Genomic DNA, 24462 nt, shown 5'->3' with positions numbered 1-24462 from the left:
ATCAAAAATGCTTTCCTGATATTGGCTCTGAAAACAAAACCTCATTGACCTGAATCCCACTATTTTCCTTGGGAAGACTCGTCTAATTGTTTCAAATTTCATCATACATATATCTCCATAATAATCATGGTGGAAGTAAAATGAGCTTATATGGAGCGCTAAGATCACATATGAACAAGTTTTTACTTACTGAATCACCGTAGTGCTGGTAAACCATGGTTTTAATTAAAGTTTCTTTTTAGAGCACTAACTCAAGTACATTGTATTTGAAATAGATAATAGATTTCATAATGTAAGGAACATTCAAAGTCACCTCAGTCAACTCATTACTTGTTTCATGAGAAAACATAGAAAGTTTCTATAAATTGCTTAAGTTCCAACAGGATGTAAATACCTAGATATCCTGGGGCTCGCTAGCTAGATTCCTTTCTGTCTTAAACCTGGTTCCCTCCGGCTGTCATTGCCTGGGCAACAATAAATCACTACCCAAGCACCAGTTAACAGTTATTGTTTGGGCCCAGATGTCTCAGAGTGAATGTGAATAGTAATTATTTCTCTTTTGGCCAGAAACCCTGAAAGTCATCCCCTCCCAGTACGATTTTTTTATTTTGGTGTAAAGTGGCCATCCCTTGGCTTATTTCTTAAACAGCCCTAATTATTTAATGGGTATTGCCTCAGTCCAAGAGAGAACTCAAAAAACCTCCCAAAAAACCTTAGCTTAAAAAGGCCAAGGTCCCCCACTGATTCCTGGTACATCTCCAATTGTCCTGCTGTATATCTGGCTACTGGACCCAGATGTCTCTGGAGAAGAGAATGAGGCTGCTGACTTTGCACAGCCCTCCCTCACTTAACTCCAATTAACTTGCAAGTCATGGCATCATCTTACTGAGTTCACAGTCCTCTTTGAGAATGAAGGACAAACCACACGCCATAGCTAGGACTAAAAACCAGATTATTTGACCCCAGTTCTAGCCAGTAAACATACACATACACACATTTATGTGTGTGTATATACATATATACACATGCATATGCATATGTGTACCGTGACTATTGCGGTTCAGTATATAAAAATTTGCTTACAGATGCACACATACACACACACACACACATGAAGAGAATACACATATACATAGAGATAGATACATACACATATGTGTATATATATGTGTATATATATATATGTTATATATATATATATATATGTATATATATATATATATACATATATATATATAAAAATTTCATTGTATATACCTATGGATAACTTGCTGTCTTTTAATAGCTGCACTTCTAGCTAAAAATATAATTTTGGTTATAGAGGCATCATCACCTGTGATAAATAACATGCAATTGCAAGATGGTGGATCAGACACAGGAAGAGTCAGAAAACACAACAAAACTGGCTCACAGTGAGGCTGTGAGCCTCTAGCCTCATTAGACTTGTACTTTAATAATGAACTATCTAGTGATAATTCTGTGTACTCTCGCAGGATCCTATCCAAAACTGGGGTACAGAAGAAACTTGGTAGGATGTTTAACTAAAGAAATTTTTAAATCATTTTGTTATTGTGGCATATTTTTTTCTGGGGTTATGAAATAAATGAGCACGTTAGAGTGGAAAGAACACCACAGTGTGGGTTTGAATAAAGAATTACCTGTCTTAAATGCGAATAAATAATTGTATGACCTTGGTCCAGTCAATACAGTTATTTTTGTTCAGATATGAAGTGTGGCAATTAAGGTAAAATATCTCTACACTCCTTTCGACCTCTCGAATTGTCTCCACATACAAATGTGTACATACACAATCTGCCTCTCTACTTATGCCTTTGTCTCCCTCTGTCTCTTAACTATGTATATCTGTCGGTTTCTGATTCTCATGTTCAGATATTTTGGTAGCAGCACAATTTATGATAATATCAGAATTATCAGAATATTGCTGGTGGTTTCTACTTCATTCTAACTTCACTGAAGCATATGATTGCAAGATTTTGCCATCGTTAAGTTATGAGGAATAAGTGCAGGTCTTCCTACCTTAAAACATGAAGAGCAACAATACCAATACTTTGGAAAAAGTGATGCTATTGAATTACTTTTATTTCTGTTGATGATAATGTTGTACAAGACTGAAGCGGTATGAATCCAAGGATGTATATTTTAACAACACTCTTAATAATTTGAAGAGAAAAAAATAAAAACAGGAATGAGAAGCAGTGGCTGATTTTGAGTCAATTTTTTAAAATGTTAAAACTTCTTAAAAGCATACTTGGTGATTTGGTTTGTATTTTAGTATCATAAACAAACTTTCTAAATAGCAGATGATGACCTATTGAACAACTTATCTCTTACTCCCCTAAAAGTCATTTCAAGTATTCCTTTTTAAACTTTATACATTGCATTGCTTCATGTAGTTAATTTTTCCTTCTACTATTATATATGTACATTCACATACATATACATATGTGTGTGATTTTTTGTGTATATACTTTACAAATATGGGCATTAATATGTAGTAGAGAAAATAACCTATTTTAACTGCATAAGGAAATGTGTAAAATCTAACAAAAACAGCTAGGATATATCTCTGTCTTTATCCACATCTATATGTATGTCATGTCATATATAAATCTGTATTGATATCTGTATCTGTATCTATGTATACATCTGTCCTAATCCCAAAGTTTTCAACAGAAGTCCTGAAATAACTTATGATCAAATGGAAAATTTCCAAGTCTAATGGAACTGACAAAATATAGAATTTGCATACATTTTAGTAAAGTGTTTGAAGGTGAGGATGGTAGTAAAATGTTTGCAACCAGCCTGTGTTCTTTTCAACAAGGAAATATAAAATGGATCATCTTCAGATAAAAGTTAAGAACAATGTCAACGTTTTCCCTTTGCAATATTTTAAAATGTAGTACTTTTGTGATGCTCTGGAAATATGGTCAGATTCCCTTAACTGCACTGTCCGTCCTGATAATGTTCTTTATTACTTTAAATGCAAAGTATCTCACATTATTAACCTCCATAGATGTTGATCTTATTAAATCTTCTATTTATAAACAGTCATGGTCATCAGGATCCCTTTTTTAAATAGGTAATTCTACATTCTAGAGGTTCAACTGACTATGCTTGATAAATGTTTTCTAGCCACTTGAAAGAAAGTATTATACACAACCCAAAGTAACATTCATTCTTGTTGGAAGTCAAAGAATAACAATGCATTTTTAGATTACATGAAGTTGAACTTTTATTAGAAAAGTTGAATTTCATGTATAATCAAACTATTTTTGAAACCATACATATACATAAACATGATACAAACAGCAACTACAATACAAACACATTTTTATTTTTTTTAACTTTAATAAAGTTTCACTAAGAATATTAATCTGAAAAAAAGCAGTCAGATTAACTTAGTTTACACAGTCCTTTTCCCTCTTCAGATGATGTAATAAAATATCATAAATCCAAAATAAAATAAAGTATGCTTTGGCTCAACCCCACCTATTTCACTAAATGGAAACTGGAATCAATGAGCCCTGGTTACATATTGAATCCCCTTATCATCCGTTGGAAAGTTTTTACAAGTGTTTTGATCTTAATGATATGTAAACATAGTTAGGTTTTCAAATGACAATTTGATTTTATAGGTTTTTAAAGGAAACAAAATGTCCATCTGTCCTTTGTCTTTAGATTCTCTCTTATTCTGTGACTATAAAATAGGAAAAAATATTATTTGAGACTTCCAGATAATTTCATTACACATCATAGTTTATAAATCTAGGTGTAGTTAAAATATTGGATGCCTTTATGCCCGGTAGACTAAATGCACCTAATTCACAAACATGTTATTATAAATATGCATGTAAAACTAGTGGGAAAAAAAAGAACATTTTATATGGGAAAGACCCTGCTTAAGTTTCCTCTTTTTAGCAATTATTAGTTTGTAACGGCACATACAAATTATGCTGCTTGCTGGACGGTAGGCACCTTTTTAATTTCCTGTATTTTTTTTTTATAAAAATATATATATGTTGTGCTCACTGAAAAAAAAAGTATTGAATTGCTATGGTCTGCGTACCTATTTGAATGTCTGAATATGTTTGTATGATCTTATTCACAATTCCTACTTAACTCAATGAGAAATTTAAGTATAGGGAGATGTCAGAATGTTACCAATTGTATGCAGAAATCCCTGTTTATTATCTCCATAATTTCAAAGAAAGAATTATAATCTTCATACCTTTTGCTTGAAAAGATGAAGACTTTTTTAGCCTTTCTCAGACATTAATTATTCTTAATTAGAAACAACTAGCCCTGTGGTATAGCAGGTAGCAGATTCTCAGCAGCACTTTATTGATGAAAAGATCTTAAGTATAGAATTGTTTAGGGACATGCCTAAGGCTACTCCGAAAGTGAATGGCAGAATTCCAAAGAGAACTCAGACTTCCCAGTTTTGGATTCAGTGCACCTTGGTCCTTTCCCTTCCACTGAAATGCACAAGAATGTGATTGAATATAGAACTTCAGTGGGTAGCTCACTCAAAACATACAGTGGTATATATAATGTAGAAAACAGGATCTTAACAAGTGATTTGGGGAAACTCAGTAAAGTACTACATTAGTTGACAATTCAGCTACCTTTAAAAGAAAGAAGCTTTTGGTGATTTCCAACAGCATGCTTTAAGATATAAATATTTTAGACACTTTCTACCATAATTTACAGACTGTTAAATTAGGGATTGCAAAAAGTTAATAAAATACAGAAAGGAAATTCACTAGAGAACAAAGTGCTAGATTTAAGCTAGGGCCTTAGCATTTAGGTTAATTTGACACTTAATGGGCATATTTCTCAAATACTATTACCCTTTTTAAACTTTCATTGCACTTAAATGACACTATATATATTTTGGATCCTGAGGCATAAGAAAGAAAACATAGTGAACAATTTGCTCATAAGGTTTAATAGAAAAGCAATCCTGGTTTGTAAACTACATGACAAATACCATTTAACAATTTGTATTCTATACGTGTTTATGTGCCATAATTTATAGTAAACTCTTTTAGATAATCCAAAGTTGAGTGGTTCATTGCTAATCCATTATAGCCCACCAAAATGATTTATGTGAGAAAGAGAAGACATTATAGCCAAGATCACTGGTTCGTACCATTTTAGACACATCCAATTGGTTACTGTTCCAAGAGAAGACTGTTGAGCACTACCACACACAAATCTCAAACCCTGTTTTATCCCATGGAACTACGTGAAAATGTAGGGACATCATACACTCTCCCCTTTCTGTACTTGAGAATACAGAACATTTAGAAAAAGTGATCAGAACATCCTCCTTTTTTGACTTTTATTCCCCACCACACAAACTGACCATTTATTGAGTGGGGTCAAGATGACTCTAGACCCTCATACAGGTAGGAAGAATACCAAGTAGTTGCCTTTTTCCTTAAGGCATGAGGGTAGAAGGGGAGATGGATGAAGTCAGAATTAGCTTGATTTCTAATAACTCCACCAAAATGAGAAGTCTTACTGGCACCACTTAAAGGAGGCATCACCTTTCATGGGACTTTTTAAAAAATACCCTTTGGCCAATACCCCCAAGGAGAGAAATTTATAGGAGAATCAGGAGCAAATCACAAAGTATAGTCTCAAGTATTATTAAAGCCAGTTCTGTGTTATTTTTCCTAAATAGAATAGAGGATATTTGTAATTTTGCAAGGTTTTTGTAATGGACACCTAAAGGTAATTTACAAATGGACATTCTTGGATATATACATTCTAATGTTCCAACAAAGCCTGAAAAAGCACACTTCATTTACTTTAGTAAGTACCTGCTACTATAGCAAACACTTCCATATTATCAATTTAATGTTTTGCCTATACCTTTTATATAATAGTGATAGTTTAAAAAAAAGAAACAAGAAAACTTCCAGTTCCATTGCCATATTGTCTATTCAACAAACCAATTATTTGTCCATGAAAGAGGAAGGAGTATTTCAATCAAAGTTCAAATTTTCTGAACATTCATTAACAGATTTAGGTTGAAGCATATGTAACGGAGTCATTATTTCAGCTGACTGAGATTCATATGGATTGCTTAATGCCAATTTAAAAATAAGTTAATTTGAAAATAAAATTAATAGGTCAAATGCCAATTCATACATTTAAAGAAATCACTATGTTTTCTCAAAAAGAAGTGATATGGAGACAATTCTAATTCTAATGATGCTCAATGTAAGATGCAGAGAAACACATACACAGGAATTTCTATAGTAAACAGGTGGTGTTTTAACAACCAACAAAAGCATATTTTGAAAAATATGCAAAAATTCACTTAATTTTCACAAGTTATTTTATTTTGAAAAAAAATCTTACGCAGTTTCTTCTGATTTGAAAGTTTGCTTTATTGATTTCTGAATAGTGAAATTCTGGTATGGTGTAAAACAGTAGCTCTTACTCTGTACTGTAGCTGTATAAATTCTTATGTTAATGTGCCTCACTTCAAAATAAAAGCTAAAACCACATCTATATTTTGTATTGTGTAAATATCACCAGAATGTGTCCACTCCATTCATAAAATATATGCTAGCATATCATTATAATTACACCTTACAGGTAAAAGGAGTCAGTTTAGAAATGAAGTCTTTGAATGAGTTTTAGCAGAAACCAGGTTACCATTCCCAAGCAAGGGAACATTAGGCCTGCTCACTCCTAAGTCCATGTCCAGTGGTGCCTTATAGGTATTTTAGTCCAAGGGAAAGAAGCCCAGATATCCAGAGACTCCATAGTAAGGAGAAACCAGAAATCAAACTGGATTTGACTAGCCACAATTTAATGACTTAAATATCATTGTCTCCAATAACCAGTGTTGGACAAATAAATACTTGTCAATTTATGGGTCATGCAGAATATCTTAAACAGAACAATTTTAAATAATAAACATGGACTTGGTTTCTTCAGTGTTTTTATTTTTGTTGTTGTTTTTAAATAACCTGTGTTTCTTTCATTTTTCAACAGCTAGGAAAAAATAAAGTCAAGCCATGCAATCCTATGAAACTGAATGAATGGGTGTGTATAGAATGTGTATAAAATTCTACAAGTCAAGAGAAGTTATGAGAACACATGGGACAGCCCAGAACAGGAACGTGAAGGGAACACTGATTACTCATTATTTGAGTCCAACTAAGTTTAATCTAATCATTATGGTTATGTTCATTCTTCTTTGAATTCAACCCATGACAACACAGGCCAGAAGAATTTTCTCTTGTCTGTCAATGGCAGTGACTTGTTCTTGGCTTACTTGCTGGATGTTTGATCCTGGTTAAACCCAGTTCTGTCCCGTAGACAAGAATTTGCTTACTCATACAGATCAATATGGAAAAAATGAGGTGAGTGTCTCATGCGGTTTATGTACACAAAGTTTATGCACGAAGTGGGAAAGTTGCCATTGAACTTCCAGTACTCTCCACTGATCCTTTCTCCTTAGACCCGGTGTAAGCTCCAATAAATGATCCATCTTCATTAAATAGGCCGTGATCTCCTTCTCCATAGTCCACCAAGCTATCGGCACTTTCTGTGGCTTGGAGGTTTCTGTTTAGAGACTGGAGGCTTCCTTTAAGTGGTTTTTCATCACTGTCACTAGAAGATAAAAGAAAAATTTCTAACAAAACCTAGAATTATGGGTTTGAAGGATCACAGGCTGCACACACAGCCAAATCAGAGACTGATAGCGAAAAGGAAGTTTGGAGGCCAATCACATCTAACTTCTTTATTTTACAGATGATTTAATGACGGTTCAGAAAAAATAAGTGACTACCAATTTGACATAGAGACTAAATGCTAGAGGTGGGAGTTGAACCCAGGTGTTCAGACTCCAAAGTGATTTCTCTTTCTACTGGATATTCAAAGGAATTAAAACTGAATACAATAACTCTAATCTATTGATGGATCATATAATTTAAAATAAGAGAGTTGGCAAAAGTCATGGGTTATCTTCAAAAAAATAGATTATGTCACTTGACATAATCTCAAATGAAATCTAATTGAAAAGAAGCTTACAAATGTCAAAATTTTACATTTATATCAAATTACCAATAGTCTACATATTTGGGGGATGACATCTATCCACTCTTTTCCAGTAAAAAAAACCCAAAAGTGTTTGTGGGAAAGCTGAGGCTTATAAATATTTTAAAAAAAGAATTCTGAAGCACTTATTATTTGCCAGGTTTTATGCTAAGCATATCTATACGTGAATGGTGACAGAAGCTGTGATTTTTTTTTTACATAGGCAACTCTCAGATTACATCATTTCTTTTACAAATGAAGGTTAGCACCTTTCTATTGATAGAGATTTAGACAATATCCTAGAGCATTAACATGCTAAGTGACTTATCCAGGATATTATGGTCACTATCTGTTGAGAAAAGGATTTCAACTCAGATCTTCCCGGTTTCTTATTCATTGTGATATAGTGACTCTTCATTTAGTTATATTTATCTAGACACTTTCTGGATTGATATGAACATATGAAGAGGTACATACATATGTATGCAATTAATTTTAAGCTTTGTGATAAAATCAACTGAATCCTATTGAGAATATTTCATAGTATTTAACATTTATTAATATAAAATTTAATAAATACTTTTTTAAATAACAACAAATTATATAGCACTTTGCTTTGGAAAAAATGTTTCATAACAACTCTTTGAAGTAGATATGGTGTTAAGTGTTATTCTAAATAGAGACAGTGTAGAGAGTGCACAGAGTGATTGATTTGAAGTCTGAGGACTTCAGATATCATATGATCATTTCAACAGATGCTGAAAAAGCTTTTGACAAAATACAGCTCTGAGTCCTATTAAAACTACTAAAGAGCATAGGAATAAAATGTTGCTTAAAATTATAAGCAATATATATCTAAAACCCTCAGCAAGTATTATCTGAAATGGGAATAAGCTAGAAGCCTTCCCAATAAGATTGAGGTGAAGCAAGGATGCCCATTATCACCACTGTTACTCAACATAGTACTAGAAATGTTAGCTTTAGCAATTACAGAAGAAAAAGAAATCAGAAGGATTAGAATAGGGAATGAGGAAAAACTATCACTCTTTGCTGATGATATGATGGTATACTTAGAGAGAATCAATTAAAAAACTACTTGAAATAATTAACAACTTCAGCAAATTTGCAGAATGTAAAATAAACCCACATAAATCATTAACATTTCTTTATATGACCAACAAAGCCCAGCAGCAAGAGATAAAAAAAGAAGCTCCATTTAAAATAACCATAAACAATATGAAGTCTGAGGACCCAGACTGAAATCCCAGCTCTGTCACTTTCTGCCAGTGGGACTAATTCTAGCCTCCATTTCTTAATCTGTAAAATGAAGGTAATGGACTATATGAGTTTTGAGCTTGCAATCACCTCTAAACCTATAGTTCTGCACAACATTTTACCCATGAGGGAATAGGATCAGAGAGTAGTCACTCGAATAGGGTCACAAAGCTACTGTCGTAACTTGGTATTTTGAATCACAAACCAGTGATCTTTATATGTCACTAGCTCTCCTGGCCTACTTCCCACCATTTTTAAAAAATTTATTTAATTCATAGTTTAAATTCTTGGTGATATTTGTTTAGGGAAAGTATATTAATCTGAAGTATATTGAATTATCTGAATTTTAAAAATACATATCAATCTTCTGCTTACTTCAATATCCTTATGCAAATAAAAAAACCCTATTTTCCTTCTTTCTGCATTTTAAAATATATAGAAATACCACCACTCAAAGAGAAAATGCAATTTTTTTTAAAACTAAAAACACACTGAAAATGAAAAAAAAGTGCACCAAATAGATGGATGCATGGCACTTATTCATCAACAACGTCTATATCACTCGTCAAGATATTTTGCCTATTGATTTTAATTTGAATATGATAATATAGTCCAGTACAATTTTATATCCCAATGAACAACTGCCTTATTTCTTGACCAGATTCACATTTGATCTTTTTTTTGTTTTGTTTTCTTGTGAAATTATGTATTATGATTACCTGTACTCGCCAAAGGTTTCGTCTTTTCCTGACTGAACTTCTGGGTCTGGATGTAAATCTTCTTTCTCTTTCACTGTAGGAAAAACAAGATCTGAATCATTTTTTTTTTTTTGGAAAAAAGCATGACTTCTGCTATTTACATATGGAAAAGGGCTGGTTAGTTATTTGTTGGCAGTAGCATTAATCATGTTTTATTATAGTAGAGCAGACAAATTGTCTAAGAAATTTTGTCTGTGTCTATGTAATAAACTCTCAAATCCACCATTAAAAACACACAGATAAGAAAGGAAAAATAGAGTTTTAGTCTTATGTTCACCTATATGGCCCTAGAATAATCGAAGCATTTGGATAGCCTTCCTGGGACTGCTATCCATTTTGGTGGGGGGGGGGAGAGGAGATACAAGAATGGTGGAAGGCAGAAATAGTCCAGAATATTTGGGGCTCTTCTCAATTATTAAAACATGTATATTCTTCGTTTAAAAGGTATTAAGTGGAAATGTAACATTTGCATTGGAGAGGTGGCATGAAATAATGAAAGTAGATTAAAGAAACAAAATAATGGAATTTCAGTCTTATAGATGCTAAACAGCAGAAAAGTTTTCAGAGTTAGTCTGACTAACTTCAGGTTTCTTCACCTCCCTACCGATTTTACAAATGAGCCTTCTGAGGCCCTGAAAAGCAATCTCACTCACCCAAGGTTACACATGTCAGGGTCCAACAATCAGTGACTGAGAAAATCATTAAGTAGTTTGAATAATATGTTTCTCATTAGTGAAACAAGGTTAAATTACTTAATACTACCTGCCATGCAATGAACTTACGAGGAGCAAAAGGGATAAAGAATGTTAAGGGTTTTGTGAAGTATGTAGAGTGGTTCATAAATATAAATTACATTCAAAAGCTTAATTCAGATCAGCTCTGGTAAATAAGATGAGATTGACTCCATTATTTGGCTCAGTCATTCACTCTACTGGATCTTATTTTCCTCAGAAGTAAAATCTCAACGTGCCTGGATTATTAGAGGTGGGAGATTTTTTTTTCTGGGGGTGCTGCTAAAGAAGAAAAGAAGCCTATGAAAGAATTTCCTTTTCTTTGCTGCTAAATACCAGCTCTAAAGGTTTACATTGATTTATAAGTTATATCTTGAGCTAAGAGCATCTCCCTACCATGGTGGTTCTCTTTCTTCCAGCTTAACATTAATAATAAACTCATTTGGATTACCAGGAAACATTTTCCTTATTTTTAGCCATATGAAAAAAAATGTTTAGTATTACATTTCAAAAGATTTTTATCATATGACATGATTTGCTCAAGTCACACAGTGAGAGCTGAGTTTAGAATCTTGATTCCTTGATTTAATCATCCCTGTGCTACATACCAGATTGTCTCTTTGTCTTTAATGATTGCACTTAATAATATTTTTTTAACCTGCATCATGAATGTTCAGTGTAAATATGCTACAGGATGTTGCCAAAAGAAAATTTGTACCAAAATAATGTCATAAAGGCAACTATCATGGGTGTGATACCAAGAGATACTTAATGGAAAACTTTAGTGTGATACTGGTAATTCTGAGGAAGACATCTGGTGCTCTTGACAAAACTTCTGTATAAGATTTATTGAAGAACATAGTCAAGAACTACTTGAGATGAGAAAACATGAGTGGGGACATATATTCTATATGAATGGAGGAAATACCCACACTGATGAGATCATGGATCTATCACAGCATTAGCATTTAAACTTACTAAAATCCAAATTCCAATCCCATTCAATCAGATTCAATAAAGTCATTGGGCACCTACTGTGTATAAGACAGTATACTAGGCAGGCATTTAGAGGAATATAAAAAGCAAGGACAGTTCTTGTACTCAATAAAATTGAAACCTGCTATGAGGGATAGTACATTAAATGGATACAAAAGTGCACAAAAATTATACGGCAAGGCAATATGTGAATTGTCCTTGAAGAAATGGTCAAAGTGCTATAAATATTCTGAGGACAGCAGGATCCTATTTGATTGAGGCATGCAGGAAGTTTTATTGATGTTAGGATCAAAAATATATAGAGAGATAGAAGGGACCTGAGTCTTTCAAGACTATCCCTCTCATTTAACAAATGAAAAAACCGAGACTCAGAGAGCTTAAGTAATTTGTCCAGGGTTATAACACTAGTGTGTGAGGGAAAATTTGAACCCAGGTCTTCCTGACTCCAAGTCCAGTGCTTTATATGTAAAATCACTCTATGTCAGAAACTAGCCTGTGCCAACTACACTGGTGCTTGAAAAATGGAGATGATTATTCTGAACAATGGCACAAAGGAGCTGATTTTTTTTAAAATCAGTACAAGCACATGAGATGGTGAAGCATTACCTGAGTATTTTCCACCTTTGTTCCTTCTCACAAAGCAAATAGTTAATAATATCAATGTAAGAAGAGCTATGGCACACATCAGTCCAATAAACCATCCTTGGGTAGAGATGTTGTCATACAAACCCGCATATGCTGTTGTAGAGAAAGAAAATTAAATGCATAATTTTAGACTTGTCAGACTGGGACAATCAGAAAACATCACTCTCCAAAATAAATAATCAAACAAATGAACAAATAAATACATAAATATATTAAAAAATACTGCTTAGTACTCCCGTCACTTTGAACTCTTGTGATTTTTACTTTTTTTTTTAAAAAAAGGATTCCAATTCTTTGATATTTTAATTGAGGGTATTATTAAATGTATATTTTATTTTCCAGAAAGTTATAACCCAGGTTATATTTGGTTCAATTAGAAAAGGAGAACAGGAGAAATAAAGTCATATACCAAAGCAGTATTACACAAGAAAGAGTGAAGAGCACATCAGTTGCATGCAGATTTTTTCAAAGGAGCCTCTTAAAACATGCATTAATTAGCCAGGCTATTATGCTTAAGTAGCAACTATATTATTGGCTAAACATGACTAGTGATTAGTTAAGGAAATATATAAATTTTTCATTTGGCTAATTTGCAGGTACTACACAAAGATGAATTAAAAACTGAGATTCTACTAATTTACCTTTTCTACAAGTTCACCAATAACTTAGGGAAGGATGCATAATTATATCATCCACAAAACACATTTCATAATCTCAGCCCACAAGACCTTTGATTTCTCACCTCTCCCCCTTGTCTCAATAACATCTTCAAAAATGCTATTGTTATCAACCCAATTCTTAGTCACTAGACGAACTGTATGCTCAGATTCAGGGTCAAATGTCTCAAGAGGGTGAACCTTTTGGGTAGGATTTACTGCTTCTGAAATCTTCCCGACACTCTTACCTATGAAAGGTAAATAGTCAAGTCATATGCATTCTTTAAAAAAAATGTAGGACTTTGAAATGGAAAAAATATTTGTTATTCATGGTCAACAAGATAGACATCTTTCAGCAATTTCCTTTTCTTGAATGTTTCCTAAATTTGAGGGAAGAAAACACCACCATAAAGAGGTATGCTGTCTTTTCTGGTGCTATTTAGAATTTTCCTGTTGATCAGTCAGTCATCTAGACTTTATTAAATGTCTCCAGTGTTCCAGGAACTATGAGCACTGGGAAAAGAAAGAAATGCCAAAGCCAGTTCCTCCTTTCAAGAAGTTCACAGCTCTAGGGAGAAGACAACTGGAAAATAGCTCTGCACAAACTGAATATATACAGGGTAAACTGCAGATAACCTTGGAGGAAAGGTGCTAAAATTAAGGAAGACTGGGAAAGGCTTCTTGTAGAAGGTGCAACTTCAGCTCATACTTGAAAGAAGCTGGGGAAGTGAGGAAGTGGACACGAGGAAGAAAAGAGTACCAAACATGGGAGCAACCAGTGAAAACATTCAGAGTTGAGAGGTGGATGAGCAAGGAGGCCTGCATTCCTGAATCAAAGAGAAGGTTGAGGAAAGGTGGTTTGTGGTATAAAAAGAATGGAAAGGTAGAATGGGGCCAGTTATGGAGTACTTTTAAAGCCTAACAAGATTTTTTTTAAACCTGATTTAATAGGGAGCTACTGGAGTTGATTATATAAACTGTTTCCTTGCACTTTTAAAATTTGCATAGAATTACAAAATAACTCCAAGATCATTAACTTCTGTTACTCAAGATTGAAAAGAAACTTTTTTTTAGTTTTTCTTACAAATAATTCAGTTTGACATTTTGGGCTTCATTTATTTGTGTATTTTTGTTTGTTTATTTGATTTTATTTTTCCTTGTTTTGTAGAAGGAATTGTATATTGAAATACTTAATAATTACTATTCAAAATCTAAATTTTTTGCACAGGATATTTATTGCTAATGGGCTAGGTATTCTGTTTATCTCCATTTTCTCCTCCACCAAAATGGGAACTGAGACAAAAAAAAACTTGTGATATACAATACTAAAATGTTTATCTTCCATATGGTTATGAAATATCATAACATACTAGGATAGAAAACAATGTAGATTTTTATGCCATTTGAAATGAAATCATTTAACTTAAATACCAAATGGACTGACAGAATCCAATTGCATTCAACAAATATTTGCTAAGCACTTATTACACCTTAGGATATGTGCTTGGCAATGGATATTTAAATAAAGAAGTAATAATTCATTTTATTTTAGATTTATCAATAAACAGGTCATACAAAGGTTAGATTAATTCCCATGACCCAAATGCTATGATGGGAAAATTTATTTTTCCCAAGTGAAATATATTTGCTTTCTGGTCACTAGCATCTAGACCAAGTACCTAATACATTCCTTGTTATTGTTCCTCTGGTTACCAGAATAAGACAATTCTCACAGCAATAAACATGCAAGCCTAAAATTTTAGCGATTATAATTTGGAAGGAAATGAAAACAAATATACACCTGGCAGCCTGCAGAATGATAAGATATCAGAAGCTATAATATAAGTCTAAAGAAAGACTTGTGAAAAAGACTTGTCTAAAGACATGTGAAAAGCCTATGACAGTTTTATAGAGGGGACTTCAATTGGGAGAGGCTGGGCTTATCTTTGATCCAAGGAGATTTAATTATTGTAATACCCAAAGGATCTTGTTAAAGAGCAAGAAAAGAGCAGTAAATGAAAGCCTCCCACCTAATAATCATAGCTGATCAATAGCCTTTAGAGTGCAAAAGGGTCCTACAACACTTCTAGTGTGAGTTTTGGGTAAATAATTAAGAGAACCTTTAAAATGTCATATGTGTATACATATTTATCTATCATCTATCCATCATCTATATGTGATTTATTCACAAAAAGATGCAAATACATGCTTGCACACATAAATGCACAGACACACACATATAGGTAGCATCTTACATCTAATTATTCAGTGTTCTGATTATACAATAAAATATTATTAATCAATGCAATTTATTTCCTTAAAGGGAGAAGTTAGAACCCAAGAATTGAATTGTGATACTATCTATCTGAAATTTAGTCTCATCTTAAGAATAAAGGGCAGATGAGCCTTAAATGTACTGTTTAGACAGAGCAAGGAGAAAGCAATAGTGTGAGATAGCTTCTAGCTTGTACACAAAGTGTCCTTTTTAAAATATGTATTGGCATTATATTATTCCTCAGTGGAAATCATTTTTTTCTTATTATTGTTATTTTTTATTTATACTTTTTAAAAATCTATATGGAATTCCTTTGGGGAAATGTATTTTTATTTATTTCCTGGGAAATATGATTGTGTTGCAAACCAAAATACATGTAGAAGAAAAATCACTGTTAATGGTAAAAGGGACTGGTAGATGAATTAGAGTATGTGTGGAATCCTGGAGAGGCAAAAAGTCAAGAAATATTTCCTCCTAAAGTAAACTGAAACACAAGGTTATTGAAGAAATTAGCATTAGAAAATGGAAGGTGGTTATCTATCAGAGGCTTAAATTGCAAGAAAGAAATAGCATTAGTTAAATATCTGATTACTCTCCTGGACCAATTTAAGAGCATTATTATAAGACACAACATCCACAGCATCAACAAACCATTCTTGATTTTAGTTAGTGCTTTAAATAAGCAGTTATTCTAGAAAACCCTTTTATGAAGATGAACTTCAGTGTGTAAAAAGCAGGGAAGCACTTTCCTCAGACAGAGAATTGTTGGTTCAGTCAGAGTAAAGTAGTGGGTGTGTTCATCTCTTTTCCATTCACCAAGATCTTACCCAGAACTTGCAGTGAGTCCCTTGAGAGAGCCTCATTAGCAAGCCTGGCATTCTGTGTGCCTACTTACATCTCTGAACCCATTTTCAGTCAACTACAGGAAAGTTGCTCAGAAATGGAAGTCATAGCTAGTAGACATTTTTCAGGTATTTTCAAAATGCAATTGTTATTATAAACACTCAGATCAATCTGGTAGTTCATTAGGAATTACTCTTACTGCCTGATAGTCAATTTATCCCAGACATTGTATACATTTTTTTGATTTCATGTTTTTCCCTCACACATATTTGAAGGAAAGCAGGGAGGTCAAGACCTTAAAGAAGAATATATCTTGTATTTATAATCATACAATATTCAGCACTGTCTGTATTGGCATGTATTTAAACACTCACATTTGTGACTATTTTAATAATGAAACCTTTCCCTTAAATTTATTTCTCCATTTTCTACCCTCTTCCCCAATTATGAAACTTTAAAACAGGTAAGAATCTGAGTATAAACTCCTCATTTTACACGTGATGAAACTGAGCCCCAGTGAAGTTAAATAACTTGCCAAACATGCGTGTATGCATGTACATATGCAGGCATGCATGTGTATATGCATGTATATATTATTCATAATATATTATTCATAATACAGCCATGATGGGAAACCAAGTGCTGTGATTCCCAGGTCAGGGTTCTTCTATGTTCCTTACAGTACCTGGTTCATCTTGCTTCCATTCAGATAATTACTTATAGAGATCCCACCACGTACATTATTTTCTTGTTTCCATTCTATCTTTCTATACTTGAATTGAACTATAACCACATATTTACCTGTTTCATCTAGTTTCTCTAAAATTTCTTGATTCTTCTGACTTCTCCATTCTCTTCCTACTTATCCCTACTCTACCTATGCTGCTTAAGGTCAATGAGAGAGAGCTAAGCAAGAATTCCAATAAAATAGCACTTGTGGAAAATCATGGGCATAGAGGTAAATTTGAGGGAGGAAACTGGGGCACAAGCAGTGTGAGTAAAATGCAAGAGTGATTTACTTCATGGCACTCTTAAAACAATCTTATCAACTTAGGGACAGTTAAGACCACTTGACATTTGTTACAGACCAGCACACAGGCAAACACAATATGCTTACACATAAATGGGAGTGTGTAAATTAGAGATATTGAGTTGGTTTTACACTGAATTAGGAAAAGCTTTAAAAGAATATTCATTTTAATAGTTTTAGGCTCTCTCCCTGTGTCTCTGTCTCTCTGTGTCTCTCCCCCCACTTCCCTTTCTCTTCTCCTTTCTCCTCTCTCTCTTGCTTTCTCCCTATTTCTTTGCTCCCTTTCTGGTTTTTTGTTTAGAAAAGACACAACTCTTTAACTTGAAAGTATGGGGCTGCCTGACCAAAGGGCTAGTGTGATTAATGTTGCAGACACTATTTAGAGTGGCTATGGTCACTTCAATTTGAACTGAAATCCTTTTCTTAAAGTAATGATGCTGTCTTTTTTTTTAACCAAATCTCCACATTCTCCTACCATAAACATTTCTGTTACATCATGAATTTCCATATACTTTTTTTTAATGAGACACCCTTATTAACACTATTAACTTACTCCCTTCTCCTATTGTGCAGCCTTCCTCTGTTATGGGTTTTCCACAGCCTTTGGAAGTACATGCCCTCAAGTAGAATTTATATTTGGTGGTGGAGTTAAGATCTGGAACACGCCAACTGAGTTTTGAAGGGTTTGTGATGTTGATTTCCTTTAGTTCTCCAATCTCATCTGTGTCATTGACTTAAAAAAAAAGAAAAGAAATGAAATATATATAAGGATTTTTAATTTCCATAAAATTTAATAAAACATGAGAGTTACAGCTTTGGGGCACACATGGAAAGATTTTCTAAATTAAAATTTTCCCTATTCAATTACAGACAGCTGCTTGTAGAGTTGTTCTTTCCTTTTATTATCATTATGAATTTCTAAAAAGAAAATATTATTGATTTTCTCAAAAAAAATTCCTTTATTAACCAAGGGTCAAAATGGATTTTTGCAGTATAAAACCTACATTATTTTAGATTTCCATTTTTGGATCATACCATGTGAAAATTACAGTTTAACATTTTTTTAGCCAGCTATATCAGTACTATAAATTTATTTTTATGAAAACACATTTAACATATAAAATAAAAGAAAAGTAAAATTAAATACTACTATTATTTATTTTAGACAAAAAATGGAGGATATGGCAAAATGATACAATGAAAAGATTATGGGCTTTGAAGTCAGTAATTGGAGGTTAAAACACTGCCTCTGAGACTACCTGTATGTTCTTAAAGACAGCACTTACCCTCCCTTGACTTTAGTTCCCTCCTTTCTAAAATAAAAAGATGGGATAATATGGCTTTGAAGTAACATCCCATTACACATAACATATTACGTGCAATATGCATTATATATAACATGCACATATATTATACACACACGTGTATAGACATATATTCCTAATTTCTCTAGAAAACATAATTGAAAAATCAATCAATTTCTTAAAGACTTCCCATAGGTTTGATTAACAGAATAAATGTACAAATCAAAATTAAAATAATAAAAAAATTAATGAATAGTAATTGACCTAATGACTAATCAAGATAGTCTCATAATTCCAACGAATGTAACTGTAGTGTATTTGAAGTAATAAGGAATTGGCATTTTTAAGCTATGCCCTTTGAGTTCCAATAATGTGCTAGTCCACTCATTTTTCTTTTTAGACACACACATGTTCATTTACTTCTGATGCAATGTTTGGTGTGCTTGTGTCATATCAAGACATTTGTCTTTTTAGTAGATAATAAATAGATTCCATGTGATTAAATGTCATTGAAGCAAAGAGCAAAAGTATCAATGCACTGGGGAAAACTTTAATCTTTAAAGCACCATTATTCATGATATAGGTTATAGGGATGTTTAGTTACTCCCACTTGACCTGCAAACTGTAGGCTGTCTTTGTGCTTGCTATCCTCTGTGCCTCAAATGCACTCCTTTCTCTTCTTAATATTTTAGAATCCCTCCAAAATATAGTCAAGCACTCTCAGCTGCTTAATGCCATTCTTCATTCCCCCAAATGATAGTCCCCCTTCCCCTCATCAAGGTTACCTTAGACCTACTGTTTATGTATTTTTATATGTATGTACATGTGTATATATGCATGCATCTTAATGTATGCATGTATAGTTCCTTTTACTAGGATGTAAACTCCTCAAAGACATGGTCTATTTCATGTTTGATTTTGTATTCCAAGTGCCTGATGCAATTCTTGATTGATTGAATTTTCCATATTATTTCAGGAAAGTAATCCATCCATTTTTTTCCTGTTTCTGGCATATAGTTGGTGCTTAATAATTGTTAATTGAATTAATTTTCCATTGAAAGTGCTCCTTCAATAGAAATATTATATAAGGTTTCATTTCTTGGAAGTTTTAACTCTCTCTCTCTCTCTCTCTCTCTCTCTCTCTCTCTCTCTCTCTCTCTCTCTTTCTCTCTCTCTCTCTCTCCCCTTCCCTCTTTCGCTTCCCTCCCTTTCTCTTATTTCCTTCTCTCCTTTACAATGTATCCTATATCCTATTGGTATTTAAGCAATGCAATTTACTACTAATGCTGTTAATAGTTGAAGGAGATAAAGATCTTGGACAAATAAAAAAAAACTCCTGATATTTCCTTAATATGAAAAATGAGTTAATTATTGCCAGCAATGTCTGCAATGCCTATGCTCACATTACAGTGGAGAAACATTTGGAGAAAAAAACTGGCTAATTAATTTGTTTAGACACAGAACTTGCTGTGTTTTCAACTCTTTTTCTCTACACCTTGTAAGTGTGGAGATGTTTTGACCAGTGTGATCACACCCAGGTCAATGATGTTTTCAGAAGAAATCTGCAAATAAGTATCCTTTCCTTATTTCTTCATCTAAAAAGAGCCATTTTCTGCAAGTAAGGAAAGCAAAAATTGTAGCCAGGGCTTTAATTTTGCTTCTTATTTCATCCAGTTTTTCTATAAAGCAATTTTCTTTAATATGAAAGCTTTCTTTCTCCTTTTTCTTCAATACATAATCAATCCCTTTTAAAAATCCAGTGGAATATTTGTTGCTAAAATCATCATGTATAGGTTTAAAATGTCTTTTTAGCCTTATTTTCCCATGACTACAACTGTGAGTGAATATATCACCAATATATATTGTAATATTTCTTAGTAAATGAAAGGAAATATTTTCCCCAATACTCACTAAAAGATTATAATTTAACTACTTCTTATTTTCTTTTAAAATCCATTAATATCAGCTCAGGCATTCAATAATCCTAAACTAAAAATCTATATACACATGCATGTGTTTATACATGCATATGCATATACACATATATGACTAGACCTGTGATTTCACTGACATAAGGAACTTGCAGTGAAGAAATTTCCTATACCAATGTAACTTTTCTGCAATTTAGAGTCTTATAGATGAGACAATTGCTTGAGAAATTGAGTTTAAATGATGTGACCATGAAGCCAGTGAATATGAGAGGTGAGACTAGAACCCAGATCTGCCAGAGCCTAAAGAGTGCTCTTATTCACTATACCATCCATGCTGCCTCATATAGTATATAACCATACATGCATTCATGTATATGTACCTAGATGTATGTTCATACATATTCATGTATATTGCATGAAGTCATAGATAGAAAGTTACAGTAACAAAGATATCACCAAAGCCATGCTCCATCTAATATAGACAGACAGACAGACAGATAGATAGATAGATAGATAGATAGATAGATAGATAGATAGACCCAAGATGGAAGATTGGGCTTGAGTAGTAATCAGCAAAGCATAGTCAAAAGATGAAGCAGTAACAATCTCTTGCAAAACATCTTTCTCTTCTTCCAACTATTTCCTTCTTGTTTGTGTATTTTCCCCTTTTTACTCATTTAGTTATTCAAACAGTTGCTTGCTTGTTTATTTTCTGCAGCTTTATAGGTCATTCAAAAGGTTGTTAAAGGTCAAAATACATGTCACATGCCCAATATCAAAAAGACAGTAAGTGTCAGCATTAGGATTTGATAGATAGATAGATATAAACAGATAAATGGAGAGAAAGAGAGAGATTGAATGTAAATTAGAAAGGTTTTGATATAGTTTTTTCTCACTTGTTATCCAGACCTCTTTCTACTACACACAATTTATCTCTTTCCTAATAAGGATAAAACAAATATTCTATGTAAACAAGTTTTAGAGTAATAGGAAAAGAAAATATGAAGAAAAAAATATTAATTGAGGAAGTTGAAATGTATTCTATCATGGCATAAGTTTATGTAGGCATTTGTGTTCAAGTTAACCTCCAAATAACATCACTTCACACCAAATGGTTGAGTTGCTTACACATTGAAGTTCAGCCGAAATTTATGGTAGTCAAATCAATCAGTGATAACCTAAAATGAGAACTGTCTGTTGTTGTTCAGTCATTCAGTCATACCCAACTCTTCATGATTTCAAGGATCACAGCATGCTGGGGTCTTCTCTGCTCCACTATCTCTCAAAGCCTCTCCAAGTTGATGTTCATTTTCCCCCCATGAGATTATCTATCCATCTCATCTTCTGCTGTCCTTTTTTTTCTTCTTTCTACAATCTTTCCCAACATCAAGGTCTTTTCCAATGAGTACCATCTTCTCATCATATAGCCAAAGTATTGCCTAGGTTCTCATTTTAAAATGCCATCTACTCAAATATATAATTAATTAATCTAAGAGAGATTGCTTACAAACATCAAACTTCTACTTACTTATCTGATATTGTAAACTGTAGCCAGTTAAATTGCCATGTGCTTTCTTGGGCAATCCCCAGGATAATACAACGGTGTCCTTGTCAGCATGTATAACCTTGAGGAAAGTAGGCTGTTCAGGTACTGAAATAAATGAGGTAAACTTAGAATTTATGAGAAAACTCAAACTATGAAAATAAAATGAATTCCTTTATATTTTCCCATCCTTCCAATGGGAAGGGCCTGACACAAGCAAATTTTGGTTTTCTATCTCACACCGCCATAATTCAGCTTCCCTCTGACTATTCATCTTTGGGTCTCTTCTCTCATTTGTGAGTTCTTCCAAGAACCTCCATTTTGGGCAAGACGAAAGAATAGTCATCCTTAATTCTCCAGACCAAGTCAATGGGTACACTTTCCCCATTAGAAAATTAGCACCTTGAGCATATGGACTATCTTTCTTTTGGCTTTGATGTCTATCTCTAACACAGCAAAACAAATGGATAATAGTCAGCTCCTAAAAATGCTTATTGACTGATTTAGAATGAACTTTAAGATCGATAATATAGAATACTTACTTACAGGTAATATGCACTAGGATTTTATTTCTTCTGCCATTAGAATTGCAATGTTTAATTTCATTAGCACTTAACTTATTGGTTTTGTGCTAATATCAGCTTTGAAAACTTATGAAGACTGACAAAGAAATGTCTTGGTTACCAATGGCACAGAAATAGGTAAGAAAAACACAAGTACATTCAGCAGAAGTCAGATCCACCACACAATCTAATAGGATGCAGCCAGCAGTTGTATTGTAACTGAGAGCATGAGGGCACAGAGAAAATGTGGGTCACCATTCAACCATTGTAGTTGGGGTGCTTTCTCACTATCTTTTTCCCATATTAGAAGCTATTAAATTTGACTCTGGAAGTAGCATCTACAATAACCACTCTGATTGCAATGATGGCAGTCTTTCTAATTTCACCAGCAGAACATTGGTACAGAGCCATGTGAATTGGAGATTTCCCCTTTTATACAAACTGAGATCTTTACACCCATATGCCCTGTTACACAAATGTGTGTGTGTCCATTTAAGACACACCTTTTGAGACAGTCAGAGAGAGATAAGAATTAGCCTGGTACTTTGATTAATACAGAGACTCCCACATGAGAAAACTCCCTTTACTTATGAAAATTGGCCCTTTTATGCAAATTAAAGCCTTAGAGGTTATTAAGTAGTTAAAACTAGCCCATGATCAAGCAGCCAGTATCACAGGACAGCCTTGAACGTAGAATTTCCTAGCTTCAAGGCCAGGCCTCTATCTACTATGTCACGAGTATAAATATACTACAAAATTAAAGAGACATGCAACTGGCCTGAATTATCAAACCACTAATGTTTATGAACACTAATGAAAAATTGTGTTAGATTACATCTTATCTAGGACTACAGTTTCAAAGAGGAAATAAAGGAAGAAGATCTCTCACATATTTTATTGTTCTTTTACCTCCTTCTGGAGTTTGAAAAGAAATTGGAGCGCTTTCTGGTCCAGCACCTTTGGAATTGTAGGCTAAGACTGTTAACTTGAATTCACTAAATGGGTCTAGTGAAGGAACCATTCCATAGCTTCTGTCTCCTGGCAGTCTTAGAGTTTTAATTTCTTTGGGGAATTTCCTGTCATCCAATCTGCTTTTTGTTTTCCACCAATTGATCTGAAATAAAAAATGATAATCCATTGACATATTTTCGCACGTATATAATTTCTGTAACCTATTGAATCAGCCTTATTTTGAAACCAAGAATATTCTCATGCAACTATTAGGAAATAAAACCTGATATCCTCTCAAATGTCCATGTACTCTCTCTTTTGGAATTCTGTCCCAGGTGACGTTAATTAGGGTACTGTTTATAACTCTTGCTGATACCAACAAAGGAGCTGCATCAGGATCTGTAAAGACACACACATACAAAAAATAAAGAATTCCGTGTGAGCATGTTGTTATTAAATTGGAATCAATAAGATTATTCTCAAAAAACTATTTCTATAATATATTTAAACCAGGGAGTGAGTTCATGAACATTTTTTTAAATAAAAAATACTTCAAAACCCAAACAATATTCATCAATATTCAAAAGTTTACAATAATGTTATTAATAAGTCTAAGTTTATATAATGATATCATAATATGGTAGCACTATTGGTGCCCTGAGGTCTAATGGATTGTCTCTTTGATCATTTCTAAGGTCACTATACCTTCCTTTGAAAAATGTTTATTAAACAGAGGCAGCTTGGTAGCTCAGAGACTAAGAGCACTGAAACTACAGTTTGGAATACCTGAGTTCAAATTCTGCCTCAGATACTAGCTCTGTGATCTTGGGCAAGTCACAATCTCTTTTAATCTTGGCTTTCTTATCTATAAAATGGAGA

At 33.4% G+C, this 24462-nt stretch overlaps 1 protein-coding gene across 4 annotated transcripts in view; it reads right to left on the bottom strand.

Moving 5' to 3' along the window:
- Positions 1-3227: 3227 nt before the first annotated feature.
- The window catches only part of CHL1 (cell adhesion molecule L1 like), a 288040-nt gene continuing 266805 nt past the window's right edge, over positions 3228-24462 (bottom strand). For 3 of the 4 annotated variants that reach the window (XM_020979269.2, XM_020979271.2, XM_020979270.2), the window contains 8 exons: positions 23867-23982; positions 23542-23746; positions 22055-22177; positions 17845-18024; positions 13230-13391; positions 12449-12580; positions 10077-10149; positions 3228-7656 (listed from right to left, as the gene is read on the bottom strand). In XM_020979269.2, the coding sequence (XP_020834928.1) occupies positions 7440-7656; positions 10077-10149; positions 12449-12580; positions 13230-13391; positions 17845-18024; positions 22055-22177; positions 23542-23746; positions 23867-23982 (1208 nt within the window). In that variant the 3' untranslated portion in view covers positions 3228-7439. The remainder of the gene's footprint in view (positions 7657-10076; positions 10150-12448; positions 12581-13229; positions 13392-17844; positions 18025-22054; positions 22178-23541; positions 23747-23866; positions 23983-24462) is intronic. The other variant, XM_020979272.2, reaches the window with a different exon arrangement.

The sequence above is a fragment of the Phascolarctos cinereus genome, unplaced genomic scaffold, assembly GCF_003287225.1.
Source record: "Phascolarctos cinereus isolate Bilbo 61053 unplaced genomic scaffold, phaCin_HiC Scaffold_4;HRSCAF=312, whole genome shotgun sequence".
NCBI lineage: Eukaryota > Metazoa > Chordata > Mammalia > Diprotodontia > Phascolarctidae > Phascolarctos > Phascolarctos cinereus.
This window is presented reverse-complemented; position numbering and strand designations above follow the sequence as displayed.